Source organism: Stegostoma tigrinum, chromosome 23 (genome assembly GCF_030684315.1).
Source record: "Stegostoma tigrinum isolate sSteTig4 chromosome 23, sSteTig4.hap1, whole genome shotgun sequence".
NCBI classification, from domain to species: Eukaryota; Metazoa; Chordata; class Chondrichthyes; order Orectolobiformes; family Stegostomatidae; genus Stegostoma; species Stegostoma tigrinum.
In genome coordinates, this window is record NC_081376.1 from 35425319 (window position 1) to 35441215 (window position 15897).

The following is a 15897-nucleotide window of genomic DNA, read 5'->3' on the forward strand; positions in this document are numbered from 1 at the left end:
TCAATTGAATCAATCTGCAGTTTTTTGGACTCCAAAAATCTTCAATTGACATGAATAAAAGCTGAATATTGTGCCTGGTTGAAGTATTTATGAGTGTTCAAACCTACGAATAATTGACAAATCTATTGAAATTCAGACAAGCATTAGGTTTCTCTTCTAAGAAATGACCAATATACATTGTTAGTCTTTGTTACTCTCATTTTTCAAAATTAGAGTTCAAATTGCACCAAGTCCCACTCACATATCACTCCTGTTCTCATTGAGCCACTGCTTCCAATTAAGTAAAAGTGAGATTTTGAAATCTGAAACCCTGTTTCCAGGTTGTGCTATGGCCTTGTTCTCCCAATCTTTTTAGCACTCCAGTTCCAAATCCTCATATTTGCACACTTCCACCTCTGGCCTCTTAAACAGACTTGATTTTAATCCTTTACAAATGGCAGCCATCCCTTCAGATGCCAAGGCAAAAAGGTGTGGAACCGTAAACTTCCCCAAACCCCTTTATCTTGTTCTCTTTAAAGGTACTCTTAAGGCCTACTATTGTGGCCATTTTCTTTTGGTTATTTGCCCTAATATTTCGGTACGCACCTCTGCACTGAATTTTGCTTTATGAAGCTCCTGAAAGGTGCCGTGGGGCATTTTATCATTCCAAAGATGATAAATAAATGACAGTCATATTTGAACTGTTAATACAGCATCTGAAAATTAAACTAAATGGTATTTCTCTGATCTTAGAGTAGCCCTTCATTTTTTGGTTAGAGGAGGATATTCTGAGACAAAAATGTTGGCAGAAGTTTACATATCTTTTACACAAAGTGCTTTTATGTGGCATTTCAATTCTTCAAGTTAAAATACCTTAAAAAATAAGAAACTGGCTTCTAAAACTGAAAACTTTACGCAAACAAAATTCTGTACTTGTGCTACATTACTGATAGATCAAAATCAAATTTCCACTGGATTTATTTTTACAGAAGTGAAAAGTGCTTTGCAAATCTATTTTATGACAGCCATATCCTGTTTTAGGTACACAAGCAGTTCTTCGGCTCAGTGTTCCGCTCTGTCAATCTGTACGTAAATTGGAATATAATGCAGGACAATGTAACACAACCATTTGTAAGTACAGGAAATGTTTATATATCAGGTCTTCAAAATTACACCTCTGTATGAGATTGGATGAAGATTCAGTACTTGAAAAAGTTGAAAATTTTCCCTGAGCTATTGAGGTTACATTTGTATTTTGTAACAGAAGTACAATCGTCAGTAATCATAACTTTGACTTAGCTACAGTCATAGAATTAAAACATTAGATACCTACATTCATGTATTTCACATCCTGATCAGTTTTTTTCTCCAATTCACTGATGATATCTTTGTGAAATTTCCTAAACTTGAAGAGTGAGAAAAATAGCTTTTAATGAGATAGCCCGATAACGGTCAGAAAACGAAAAAGTGACTAAATAGTGACAGAACAGTTTATATCTCAATAAAATATTCTCTAAATCTAATCACCATTGATTTTCTAGCTAATGATTAGGCAGCAGGAAGGGATGATATTCATGCAAAATTTCCAAAACTGTTAGAGGCAAAAATTGAAGGAATAGCAGTGTAAATTTCTCAATAGCTTTATTGGAATTTCTTGAAACCAATATTTAACTTCCGTGGGTGACGAAATCAAATAAATTCCCTCCTACACATTTGAGTTCCTCATGGCCCTGAATTCTTTATTCAAAATATAGGTAAGGATCATCCCTTTGACATGTCTTCATAAGTAGACATCAAAAGATCCACGAGCATCTTAAAAATAATCAATCTGCGTTTTTTCCAAATGCTTGGTAAATATCATGCACCTACTGAACAACATCCTACTATCAAGATCAGGAACAAAGGGAATAGAACTAGGCTACTGCGTATAACTTCTGAAAATATAACAATCTTGAAGTTTCAGTTGCAAGGCAAAAGTAAAACATTTAAAGCTATTTTAAAGATTATAAAACTAGAGAGAGTGTTTATTGTGTACTTACATTGTCTTCCATATCCATGTTGATTTTCTTGTGTACTTCAGAAATTTCCATTAGGACTTGTCCTGAAAGAACAATTGCAGATCCTTAAATATTTTGTTTTAAAAAGAAGTGATTTGTGCACAGTTTTCCCCCTTTGTAAGTAATCTAAAATTCCAAGTGTATCTTCACTGCTGAAAGCAGAGACATCTATTTCCTAGCCTCCATCCAGTCAACAACCCCCAAATGTTGTTTATGAAAGATAATCCACAGTTGCTTGTGCTTATTTTTCCCCATTTTAAAGCTAGTTTGTAATTAGTTTGACTAAGACAAGAAGCTGAACAGAACAGTCAATATTGAAAATGGCATCTTCTGAGTGTCAGTGGGCTTAATTTTTTAGGGCCATTGGGAGGTTCCAAATATAACATCTCTAGCTAAATCAACAAGGGCCTTCCTGGCTTCAACTCATCGGCAAGCCATTTTGCTTAATCAGCACAGGGATGTAGTGGATAGCTGATCCCATAGTGAAGTAATACTGAGGTTGCAGATAACAACCTTTATATCTACTTATACTATAATCTCAAGGGGATAGAACATTCTTAGAATGTCACAGACTCAGTCCCATTTCCAAGCATGCCCCGTATCAATAGCCATCGCTGATGACAATCCATTTGTTATCATAATGTCCATTTTGTATTATTCCTTTAAGTCATTATTGTAGTTTAAGTATTACCATTTCTCTCGCTATCAATGCCACCAATCTTCAAATTTGTTAGAAACAGAGAGCTGCTCCAAAGGAGGGGTGACCTGGTAGTTTAATCAAGCAACCACAGCTTGCCCTTTTCTTCTTTACAGAAGATACTAGGAGACTGGGGGATAGAGGAAATTAAATAGCAGGGAGGTACATTGGTTGGACAGTTCCAACCGTGCCAGAGAGAGTGAGTGGTGATAAGTAAAAGGAATTGAGTTAGAGTTCTGGAACAGGACAGAGCATTGGAGAGCTGAAGAATAGCAATTGAGAACAGCCAAATCCACATACCGATTCTGCTTGGGTAGGGCCTTGATTGTGCAGACATCTTTATCTTTTAATTGGCTTACGGATATTGAGGTTTGCTGGTGATGTGACATAATCTATAGGCTGGCCAAAGTGCTTAAAAAGTTAAATGGCAAACTGTGGACATTATCAGAAGGAACAACGAGTAACAATAATGGACTTGAGGCTGGAAATTATTGTCAATGTGGAGTCCTTTAGCCGATTGATTTTTATCCATCAGGAGTATTAGTCAATAACTACAAGGAAGAGATTCCCATAGATGTCAAAAAGGTACATTCCCAGGCATTGCCATAGTGGTTTTGATTCTGTGAAAAGTGCACATTAGACAATTAGTGACAATGGCTGAAATGGTTAACCATCAGACAGCGTTGTGTGCCTGTGCTCACCATTTAAGGAGGCATGTGTGGCCTTGGTACAGGCAATACAATATATGTGTCTCATTTTAATTTGGGGAAACTACAACCTTATCCCTATTGGGAAGCAGTTGTTGTAGTAAGGGAAGGCATTTGCAGTTCTCAAAATATTGACAAAAATCTGCACAGGCAGTATATGAAGGCAAACCACTGGAGCAATATTCCCAAAACTGAATCAGAGTCAGTTTCCTACATTCCTGATCTGGTGTAACCATTGATTGGATGCTGTAATGAAGTAGAAAGTAAGCCCCAGGGCAGATTTCCTGAATGAAAAATATCCTGGAAGTTAGCCAGTTTTTATAGGACTTTCGGACATGATGCCAGTAGTGCTCTGGACATGTTCAGAGGCAGTATTAAAGGGCATCAGTGAAAATTATATTCTGATGGGATCTTCACAAACTGATTTATACTCACAATGGTCACCAAATGCTAGTGAGCAACTGAATAACAAATCTGAGACCATAAACAGGATTGCTCAGAAGCCATTATGATTGCAAGGGTTTTCTTTGTGATCACTGCACAGCATTGCTATCTCAATTATGCCCAAGAATCATTGGAGTTAAGTCTGTGGTCATTGGATGTTCCAAATCGCTGCTGCCTTGAGGATCCAAATTAATCCTGATCCAACAACTGTGTTATGCAGGAAGTGAATGAAAGCCTGGTAAAGACACATCTACGGTTGACTGTTTGGTCAGCATTCCGTGGACATGGGAATATGGCCCTTGAATATTGATAATGCTCCAACACCATAGAGCCATAGGTGAAGTCACGACGGATGACACCATCAAGGCCTTTAGGGATTAGTCATGGGGTGGAAGACTTCCAGCATAGATGCCACACCAAACACCAGGCAGTTGAAACAATTTCTGCTAAAAAAAGATGTGCTTAAAGTTGTTAGGAGTTTAACAGGAGATGACAAAACCCTCAGGTAGCAGAAGCCAGTTTTTCCTGCTCCAGATGATCTCCAGTTGGTGGACAGACTTGGAGCCTTCATCTGCCTGCCCAGACACCATTTATAAAGAAAATGTTGGGCCTTTATTTCCAGCATGGAGGAAAGGGTGGGCTATACTGTTAGGATGCTCAACACAAAATATGATGAGACCATACTCTTGTGAACTGCACAACGAAGTGAGTTGAGATTTTAATTTATCTAGTGGAGTCAAAACATCAGAAGTGAGAGACATGGTATATCAAAGTTCAAGACAATCTAAGACAGGAAACTAGTAATATGAGAAAGAAGACAGGATGGCAGGGAAGGACAAAGATAAAGAGAAACCTATGAATGGACCAAAAATCAAGACTAGATCTTATAAAAATAAACAAGAAAAAGCAAAAAAAAACTCTTTGAAAGCATGTAGTGTTCACAAATTAAACAACTTGATGGCACACATTGAAATCAATAAATATAATCAGATAGCCATTACAGAGATGTGGCTGCAAGGTGACAAGCACTGAGTGCTGAATATTTTGGGAAATATGATATTCAAGAAGCATAGGAAGCTAGATATAGCTGGAGGGGTAGCACTGTTAAATCAAGGATAGCATTTATGCTAAAGTTAGAGATGACTTTCATTCAGAAGATCAGGATGTAGAATCAGTTTGGATGGAGATAAGGAATTGTAAGGAAAAGTAGTCACTAGTGAGAGTGCCCCTAGAGTAACCATATAAACATAGAATGAACAGCTCAGTAAAAACCAAACAAAAAAAAGGATGCTTGTCGTAAAGAAATGGCAATCAGGGTAGCTTTAAATCTACGTATAAACTGAAAAAAAAATTGGCAGAAGATCAATGCTTTTGAGATTGCAACATATTCCAGAACCAGACAGCTGGATATATTAGACTTTGGATTATATCATAGGACAGGATAAATGATGTTAGAGTAGAGGAAAGTCACCCCTTGCTAGCAGAGAACATAAGATGATTGAATTTTGCATCCAATCGGAAAGTGAGAAGATGGAGTCCAAGACTGATATTTCAACGGCAATGACATGGGAATGCGTGCTGAGTTAATTGAAGACTACTGGCATTCTAGACCAGGGATAAATCAATAGAGGCAGTGACAGGTCTGAAAAGGGGCTATTTCAGAATATTGAAGAGAAATATGTTTCTACTTCAAAGAAAATTTGAAAGAGAAGAGCCACCATCTGCAGTTAACTAAAGGAAGAGCATGAAATTTAAGGAAAAAGCATATAACAATGATTGGCACATCAGATGATTGGTCAGAAAGTAAAGCAGAGTGACTAAAATATTGCTCAAGAAAAAGGAATGAAAGTATTAGAAGAAGCTAGCTAAAAACGAATAACGAGTTTCAACAGGTATTTGAAAAGGACAAAAAGTAAGTGTTGGTTCTCTCAAGAATGAGGAGCTAATAGTGAATAAAAAAATTATAGATAAAATGAACAGTGCTGTGGACAGACAGGTCTCTGGGTTCGGTTGGACAAAGCACTTTAAGAGAGGTGATTAATGCGGATCAGATGCATTGAAGTTAAGTTTCAAGAGTTATCCTGAATCTGAAAATGTTTCATCAGACAGGCAAGCAAAAAAATAGTTTCCTTTTATTTTGCCTACAGGATTATATCGGTCAACCAGCTCAACATCTATTGTGAAAAGTGATATAATTGATCATTAGAGAGGTTATAGTTGGGTAAAAGTCAAGTTAATTGGGAACAGTCAGCATGGTTTCACAAAAGGGAACTCATTTTTAACTAATTTGTTGGATTTCTTTAAAGCACTAACAGATATTTTGGCAAGGCTAAAGAACTTCAAGTTAGCTTGAAGCTCAAAAGCTTGTAGTTCCAAATATACAGTTAACTGTAGAGAATTTCACCATCACAATGTGTCATGAATGAGTTATGAACAAAACTACAGATAAAAGGAAAGACTGCAGACATAGAACACTTGGATTTCCAGAAGGTCAAACTGCCATAAAAGGTTATTGTGGATAATAAAAGTTCATGTGTACGTGGTATCATGTTTACAAGATTCATTGACTGGCAGAAAACAGAGCATGCACCTAAATGGGTCTTTATCTGATTTGCAGGATGCGACAAGGGGAATGCTAAATGGGTCTACTGGGACTTAAACATTTTATAAATTTACATCATTAACTTAGATGAGGGGACTGAAGGCATGGTAGCTAAATTTCTATTTTCCACAATGATAGGTAAGCAAATAAGTTTAATAACTTAAGGTTATAGATGGATATAGGTGGTAGAATAAGGAGATAAAAATCTGGCTAATAGAGTACAATGTGGGAAAATGTGAAGTGTTTCAATTTGGCAGGAAGAATAAAAAAAGCAGTTACTGAAACAGAGAATGTCTGCAGAATTCTGAGGCATAGAGGGACCTAAATGTTCTAATGCACGAGTCAGAAAAAAAGTTAGAATGCAGATCAGCACAATCATGGCAGCTGGTGGTATTGGGCACAACTGAACATAAAAGAATACCTGCTTCATTTAAGCAGGATATTGGCAAAACCACAACTTAAATACTGTGTGCAGTTTTCGTCTCCTTTAAAGGAGGATGCAAATACGTTGAAGGTGGTTCCAACGATGTTCATTAGATTGAAAACTGGAATGAATGGATTGTCTCATGGACATAAGCTGGACAGTCTTCTGGACTTAAGAGTCAGAGTCTGTTTCATTTGGAGTTTAGAAGAGGGAGTGGTGACTTGATTTAAGTGCATATAGTCTTGACAAGGTGGATGTGATCCTTTTGAGGGTGAATCCAGGCCTGGGGCGGGGTGGGGGGGGGGGGTGCTCTGTTTTAAACTTAAGTGTTGTCCTTTTAGTTCAGAGCTGAAATTTTGTTTCCTCTTCGAAGGTTGTGCCACTTTGGAACACTGTCTCAGAAGACAGCTAACGTATGGTCATTGAATGTTTTTAAGCAGAGATATATAGATTCTTGTTAGCAAGAAAATAAAAGGTTATCAGGGGCAGATAAATGTAGAATTCAAAACAAAAACATGATCGTATTGAGTGGTAGACCAGGTTTAGGAGTCAAGTGTCCTTTTGCTGCTATTGCACAAGTTGCTGAGAATTGGATGACCCTCACCAATCTGGCTGCTCCAAGGAACTTTGCATCAAGTTACTATTTAACTACGTCTTGAAGGCTTCTGATCCTTATTTAAGACTGACAGACAGATTCAGAAATTCAGAGGCAAAATCCAGTCCAATATCATTGTTCTAACTAGTCTATCCAAATGATGTATACGTGATGATCTGAGAATATTGCCACAATTTGGCAGTAATAGCTTTATCAAGAGATTTCATTTCAGATAAGCCATTTGGTCATCTATTAGTCAAGGCAAACATACAGCCAAACAGCATAAACATGATTGCAAGTAATTACAGTTTTGTTTGGGGGTTTATGTAACAACTTTAGCAGCATAGCTAGTCATGTAGGAATTTAGTTGAGGTGAAGTTTGTCTCAGTTATCAAAATGAAATAATCTGGCCTAATAGATGGAGAATGTCTGCAGAATTGATAATAGTTTTAATTTAGCAAATTTATTTCACTCAAGCAGGAAATCTGGCAACAGTGAAAATTCCTGGAATTCTTGAAATTGTCACACTGAGGAGTTAGGCTGATAAAGATAGCCGGGATTCCAGAGAAAAAGAGATCTCATTCCAGGCAGACAGTATTGCTGCAACTGTTGAGATTGTCTTGGAACATTTGAGCCTTCTTTCCCTTTGTTATATTGTACGAGGAATACAAGCACATGTTTTGGGACATTCCCTTAGTGATACTCAAGGTGGGAGCAGGGAATATTTTTAGTCTGCTTGTCTGTAAACGACAAATAAATTAACATGTCTCAAAACTAGTTGACAGATTTAAATAAATATTTGGTACTTCAAAAGTGTATGCCTCAAGGAAGAACAAATTAATTTTTGCAGAACATGCAGATCCAAATCCTAGGATTTGTTTTAAAGGAAAAATTAGCATTGGGAGTTAGGGCAAGCTGACTTACAAAAAAATAGTAAGCGATAACAAGGTGTAGAGCTGGATGACCACAGCAGGCCAAGCAGCAGAGGAGCAGGAAGGCTGATGTTTCAGGCCTAGACCCTTCTTTTCTGAAAAGGGCCTAGGCCCAAAACATCAGCCTTCCTGCTCGACCTGCTGTGCTCATCTAGCTCTATACCTTGTTATCTCAAATTCTCCAGCATTTGTAGTTCCTACTATCTCTAAAAAAAGTACTTTGTTGTTTTATTTAGAATGATGCAGATTTTCTCAGATGCAGTAGTGTAATTTGTCACAGCTACCAATATATGAGAAAGTTTTCAGAGCAGGCTGCTGAATATAGTTTGGACTGAAGTCCTTAGGGAGATGGAAACTTTAATACAAAGTACTTTTAGGGAATCCACCAGACTGGAAAAAAAAGCATCGAGGAAGATTAAATCATCCTAATGGCATTGAATTAGCAGTATTAGGGTTTGTATTCTACTCTTCACTTCTAAGATCTGTCACTAACTGTCAGCTATATTTTCCCAATTCAATTCAGCTCTCACTTATGTGACATAAGCCAGTCAGAATGGACAATATGCAATGTGTGCTGAAACTCTAGGGCAGCTCTGAAAAGGTCCGATGCACTTTCTTGAAGTCTACTTACCACCCTCCAGTACCAGCCCTACAAAAACATGGCAAGAATATCCAGGGACAAGAATTTTCCTCTGTTTGATTAGGATCCTAAAGTTCAATGAAGTGGACTGAACCACCCCTATAAGACTTTGCTTTTTGAAGCAGAACGAATAAATTCCAGGCCTTGGCAAGTCTAAAGAATTTCATCAAGTTAGTGTGAACTTCAAAAGCTTGTACTTCCAAGTATGAACTTTACAATAAAGAATTTCACCACCACAATAGGTCTCATTAATGAGTCATAAACAAAACTATACATTAACTTCATAAAGTGCAAAGAATAATTTTTCCTCCACTAGACTGCAATCTTGTACTATTTATCATGTCATACACAAGTTGGAGATTCACAAGGCACTCCTTCATGCAATCTTCCCTATTTGCCTAGCAACAAGACAGACTGTTTAGTAAACATCAAAATTTATCCAGTGTGCAAAACCTAGGGAGCTCAATGCAATACAGGCGGGTGAGTGGAATGTCGCAAAAGTAGAGTATAATGATTGCACAAACCTAGGATTACTCATAAATGATTAACACAACATTGCAGTCAAAGGGAAATCTAAGAGTGGAATTGTTTGTTCAATAACTTCCGTGACCTTGCACTAGTACAAAAATTCAAAGTATTTGATTCATTTTTGAAAAATATTTCACCACCTTAAGTGATCTGCCAACATACATGTTCTTCTCTTCAGACACACCCCAGCTAGTATTTACTTAATATTAAAGTATTACTGCAGTCAATGACGAAGTTTCAGGATAAATGGAATGCCTCCACCTGGTGATGAGTCAAGATTACGCAGGATGGGTCTCCAGTTTGGCAAGAATGCTGTCCTTCATTTAAAAAGGAAGTAGAAATAATTACTGAACATCTAGTTTCCTGGTTGAGATGACGCAATTTCGTATAATGTTTTTATTTTGCACCAACTCATCGATATGCATCTCTGCATTTTTAAAACTTTTTTACAAAAACATTCCTACCTGACACCATCAATTCCATTAGTTATTTTAATATTAAAATTATTCAAGGGAAAATGATTTGCATTTCAATCTACACAAATTGAGAAAATTTGGAAAAAGCCCTTGTTTTCCCAGAATGTTTTCATAGCCCCTGCCATTTTCAATAGAAATTCTCAAATTAATGATAGCTCTGCTATTAAGCACTGAAGGAATATTGAAGCAGAACTTTTCCTCCTTTTTTGTGATCCACATTATGTACTTTTTTAAAAAAATAGAACACAACTTTCCTTTTCATTTTACTGATGTGGACAAGTATGGTGGAAAAATTAATGTGAGAACAGAAAAAAAAACTTGATTCTCAACTTAGGGAAAGAAACGTTTTCCCCACAAGCCATAAACGGCAACTTTAGATCTTGCTCATGGGCACCTGCTATCTTATTTCTACATATTTGCAAATCATTAATATTCGAACACAGCTCCACGAAACTAAATGGCACAAATTCACGACTGGTAATGACAGCAGGTGGCGGCTACAGATTGCAGAATATTTGGTCAGACCATTATGCACCTGTTTCCTCTGGACAATGACCCTGCATGTCAGGTGCAATGGCAAACCACCTGACTTAGCACATCATGACTACTCTCATATCAACTCAAACACCATTACAGGCCTTTGGCACTTTAAATTGTCATGCACCTATGGCTTGCATGCCTCTGCTGGGTTGTTTTGTGCACAGGGACAGCCAAGTTCCCATGCATTTACACAGGATGCTTTTGAGTTGGGATGACTCCTATTTCTTATGGTTCTTAGCTTGTTCCCTTAACACTCATTCACTTTAGTACTTACTTGGATGCTGCCACCTCTATGATGCTCACATTACTTTCTCAGCAATCAGTTACAGGCTGCCCACCTTTGTGATTTATCTTGCTTTTTGTGCATTGGTATAGCAGCCAGTTTGTGTCAGGGAACAGTGAACATGCAATCTGACAGTCAGATAGGGATTGGATGCGCTTCTGGCACACTAGCTGTAGCATGTGCCAGTAGCAAATCTGCCATAATCCCATAGGACTGCTTTTTCATTAGATCGAGATGATGGGTAGAGAGTGTTTAACTTGAGGGCCACCACACTTCAAGCGAGGAGTAAGGCTGAGAAGTACCCTCAGCCAGTGCAGGAATTGAACCAATGCTAATGTCACTCTGCCTTGCAAGCTGACTATCCAGCCCGCTGAACTCTCATCCCAATGAATGTGTCAGCTAAACTATTCGAGTCTCTGAATTGGATTTGAGCACAGCACCAACGTTTTAAACTCATTATATTTTAACTTTTTTAAAAAAAGAATATGCTGCATAATGATTTGTAAACCTGAAAATTCATGGTTTCCAAGTACACTAATTCACTGATGTCCTTTTTGGACAGAAGTCAGTTGTCCTTGCCTAGACAGAAGAGATGGCTCACTAACCTATAACTGATAAAATTACTACTCTACAATTAGGTCAGTTCTCAGTTCAGTTTTCTTCTTCAATATTTGCAAGTGTGTAGTCAAAAAGCTCTGGCCATACAAAGTCCCAACTTTGTGTTATACCAGAGAGATGTCTAGTGAGCCACCAACACTTGCAAAATTTGAGTTCAGTCAAGAAGGTAACTTAAACCAAAGTCATAAAGGTCGTTGTTTAATGCACATTTTCTAAGCTGAAATAGAACGCTTCTTTTCGCAATTCATTTTTGCTTAAAAATATTTACAGATAATCAGAAGTCAACAAAGTAACTCCAATATTTTAAATTTATTACATTTTAACATCACAATTTTAAGACCATGCTGCACAAGGAGCTATACATTTAAAAATTCATGGGTTCCAAGTACACAAATTCGCTAATATCATTCAAGAAAGGAAACATGTCTTCCTTCCCTAGTCTGGCCTACTTGTGACTCCAAATTCATAACAACGTGGCTGATACTTAACTGCTTTTTGCCCTAGCAGGCCAGTCAGTTCAAAGAGCAGTTAGAGACAGACAACAAAAGTGATCCCAACCACTGATGCTCACATTCCGTGAACAGATTAAAAAAGGCAACTTTGTGACTATATTCCAACAAATTGTGATTTAAAGACACCGAGTTAAAAGCGGAGTGATTGGCTTGCTGTCAATTTCAGGGTTCACTTTCAATACACCTTCATTTTGCAACATTATGGCCTTTTTTGGTGGTTGGGGAGAGGACAGAGAAAGGGAAGAGAATACATCACATTATATGAGGAATGAACAACACCCAAATTCTTTAAATATACATTAGGTTAATCATTGCAAATGATCTGCCAGGCTGTGTCACAAAGCTAAGAAACCTTATGATAGGTTACATGCTTTGCCAATTGTGCAAGTAGATTGATTTCAAGACTTCACATTTTGTGGAGGAGAAATGGAAGGCACCAAACAGACACTTAAGTAAACTCTGGAGTATATCATTACAATGACCCTTTATTCCATAACTCTCCCATAAAGATGGTTGGGGAAAGGAAAGGGGGGATTTCTCCAATGTCTAGATATTGTAGATTTGAAAACTAAAACTAGTGTAAAACTCAATTATACATGGTCTGTCCTCTATGTATCTAAGCCACAAACTAGTAATTTAAATTTGAAATAAGGGTACTTTCCAATACGGGTTTAGCCTGGATTAAAAAGAAAATCTCTTGTACTGGTATATCAATCATCCTAAACAAGTGGTGGCAAAGGTCCTGTTCGTCCATCACCATGCTAAATGACCTATGACTCACAGTCAAGCTACATCTCAAATTTTAAAATTCTCTTCTTAAATCTCTCCGTGGCCTTACCTCTCCACATCTTAGGCCATGTAAACCTCCAATGTATGTGTGCTCATCTAATTTTGGCTTTTTAAACATCCTTAATTTTAATCTCTCCATCACTGATGATGGTGCTTTGGATTATCTCTGCTGTGGAACAGCGACCTTGCACCACTGTGCCTTTTTATTGCCACCTTTCACACAATGTTTTAAAAACTTACTTCTTTGACAAAACTCTTATCAGTTAACCTGGTATCCATTTGGCTTGGTGTCATTTTACATAGAACATAGAACATTACAGCACAGTACAGGCCCTTCGGCCGTCGATGTTGTGCCAACCTGCCATACCGATCTGAAGCCCATCTAACCTACACTATTCCATGTACGTCCACGTGCTTGTCCAATGATGACTTAAATGTACTTAAAGTTGGTGAATCTACTACTGTTGCAGGCAAAGCATTCCATTCCCTTACTACTGAGTAAAGAAACTACCTCTGACATCTGTCCTATATCTTTCACCACTCAATTTAAAGCTATGCCCCCTCGTGCTCGTCATCACCATCCTAGGAAAAAGACTCTCCTTATCCACCCTATCTGACCTCTGATTATCTTACGTGTCTCAATTAAGTCACCTCTCAACCTTCTTCTCTCTAACGAAAACAGCCTCAAGTCCCTCAGCCTTTCCTCGTAAGACCTTCCCTTCACACCAGGCAACATCCCAGTAAATCTCCTCTGCATCCTTTCCAAAGCTTCCACATCCTTCTTATAATGCGGTGACCAGAACTGTACACAATAATCCAAGTGCGGCCGCACCAGAGTTTTGTACAGCTGCAGCATAACCTCTTGGTTCCGGAACTCGATCCCTTTATTAAAAAAAGCTAAAACACTGTATGCCTTCTTAACAGCCCTGTCAACTTGGGTGGCAACTTTCAAGGATCTGTGTACATTTTCACAGAAATCTCTTTGCTCATCTACACTACCAAGAATCTTACGATGAGCCCAGTACTTTGCATTCTGGTTAATCCTACCAAAGTGCATCACCTCACTTGTCCACATTAAACTCCATTTGCCACCTCTCAAGCCAGCTCTGCAGCTTATCTATGTCTCTCTGTAACCTACAACATCCTTCGTCACTATCCACAACTCCACCGACCTTAGTGTCGTCTGCAAATTTACTCACCCATCCTTCTATGCCCTCATCCAGTTCGTTTATAAAAACTGGAAACAGCAGTGGACCCAACACCGACCCTTATGGTACACCACTAGTAACTGGACTCCAGGATGAACATTTCCCATCAACCACCACCCTGTCTTCTTTCAGCAAGCCAATTTCTGATCCAAACTGCTATATCTCTCATAGTCCCATTCCTCCGCATTTTATGCAATAGCCTACTGTGGGGAACCTTGTCGAACGCCTTGCTGAAATCCATATACACCACATCAACCGGTTTACTCTCATCTATCTGTTTGGTCACCTTCTCAAATAACTCAATAAAGGTTTGTGAGGCACGACCTACCCTTCACAAGACCGTGCAGACTATCCCTAATCAAATTATTCTTTTCTAGATGATTATAAATCCTCTTATAACCTTTTCCAATACTTTACCAAGAAGTGAAGTAAGGCTCACTGGTCTATAATTACCAGGGTTGTCCCTACTCCCCTTCTTGAACAGGGGAACCACATTTGCTATCCTCCAGTGTTCTGGCACTATTCCTGTAGACAATGACGAGTTAAAGATCAATGCCAAAGGCTCGGCAATCTCCTCCCTGGCTTCCCAGAGGATGCTAGGATAAGTCCCCTGGGCTGGATGGGATTTATCTATTTTCACACTCTGTAGGATTTCTAATACCTCTTCCTTGTGAACCTCAATCCTTCCTAGTCTAGTAGCCTGTATCTCAGTATTCTCTTCGACAACATTGTCGTTTTCTAGAGTGAATACTGTCGAAAAATATTCATTTAGTGCTTCCCCTATCTCCTCTGACTCCACACACGCACAACTTCCCACTACTATCCTTGATTGGCCCTAATTTTACTCTCATCATTCTTTTGTTCCTTATATACCTATAGAAAGCCTTAAGGTTTACCCCGATCCTATCCACCAACACTTCTCATGTCTCCTCCTGGCTCTTCTGAGCTCTCTCTTTAGGTCTTTCCTGGCTACCTTGTAACCCTCAAGTGCCCTAATTGAGCCTTCACATCTCATCCTAACATAAGCCTTCTTCTTCCTCTTGACCAGAGATTCCACCTCCTTCGTAAACCACAGCTCCCGCGCTCTACAGCTTCCTCCCTGCCTGACAGGTACATACTTATCTAGGACACACGAGCTTTTCCTTCAAAAAGCTCCACATTTCTAATGTGCCCATCCCCTGCAGTTTCCTTCTCCATCCTATGCTCCCTAAATCTTGCCTAATCTCATCGTAATTGCCTTTCCCCCAGCTATAACTCTTGCCCAGTGGTATACACCTATCCCTTTCCATCACTAAAGTAAACATAACAGAAATGTGATCGCTATCACCAAAGTGCTCACCTACTTCCAAATCTAACAACTGGCCGGGCTCATTGCCCAGTACCAAATCTAATGTGGCTTCGCCCCTTGTTGGCCTGTCTACATACTGTGTCAGGAAGTCCTCCTGCACACACTGGACAAAAACTGACCCATCTATAGTACTCGAACTATAGTGTTCCCAGTCAATATTTGGAAAGTTGAAGTCCCCCATGACAACTACCCTGTCTCTCACTCCTATCGAGAATCATCTTTGCTATCCTTTCCTCTACATATCTGGAACCAGAGGCCTATAGAAAACTCCCAACAGGGTGACCTCTCCTTTCCTGTTTCTAACCTCAGCCCATACTACCTCAGTTGACGAGTCTCCAAACATCCTTTTTGTAACTGTAATACTGTCCTTGACCAACAATGCCACACCTCCCCCTGTTTTACCATCTTCTCTGTTCTTACTGAAACATCTAAATCCTGGAACCTGCAACAACCATTCCTGTCCCTGCTCTATCCATGGATCCGAAATGACCACAACATCGAAGTCCCGGGTACCAACC

At 38.8% G+C, this 15897-nt stretch overlaps 1 protein-coding gene across 1 annotated transcript in view; it reads right to left on the minus strand.

Annotated features, from left to right (window-relative positions):
* Nucleotides 1-15897, minus strand: part of LOC125462434 (brain-specific angiogenesis inhibitor 1-associated protein 2-like protein 1) — a 140792-nt gene that overhangs the window by 73622 nt on the left and 51273 nt on the right. Inside the window, exons 4-5 of the mRNA XM_059654066.1 lie at nt 2019-2080; nt 1313-1384 (exon numbers count right to left, since the gene is read on the minus strand). Coding sequence (XP_059510049.1) covers nt 1313-1384; nt 2019-2080 — 134 coding nt within the window. The remainder of the gene's footprint in view (nt 1-1312; nt 1385-2018; nt 2081-15897) is intronic.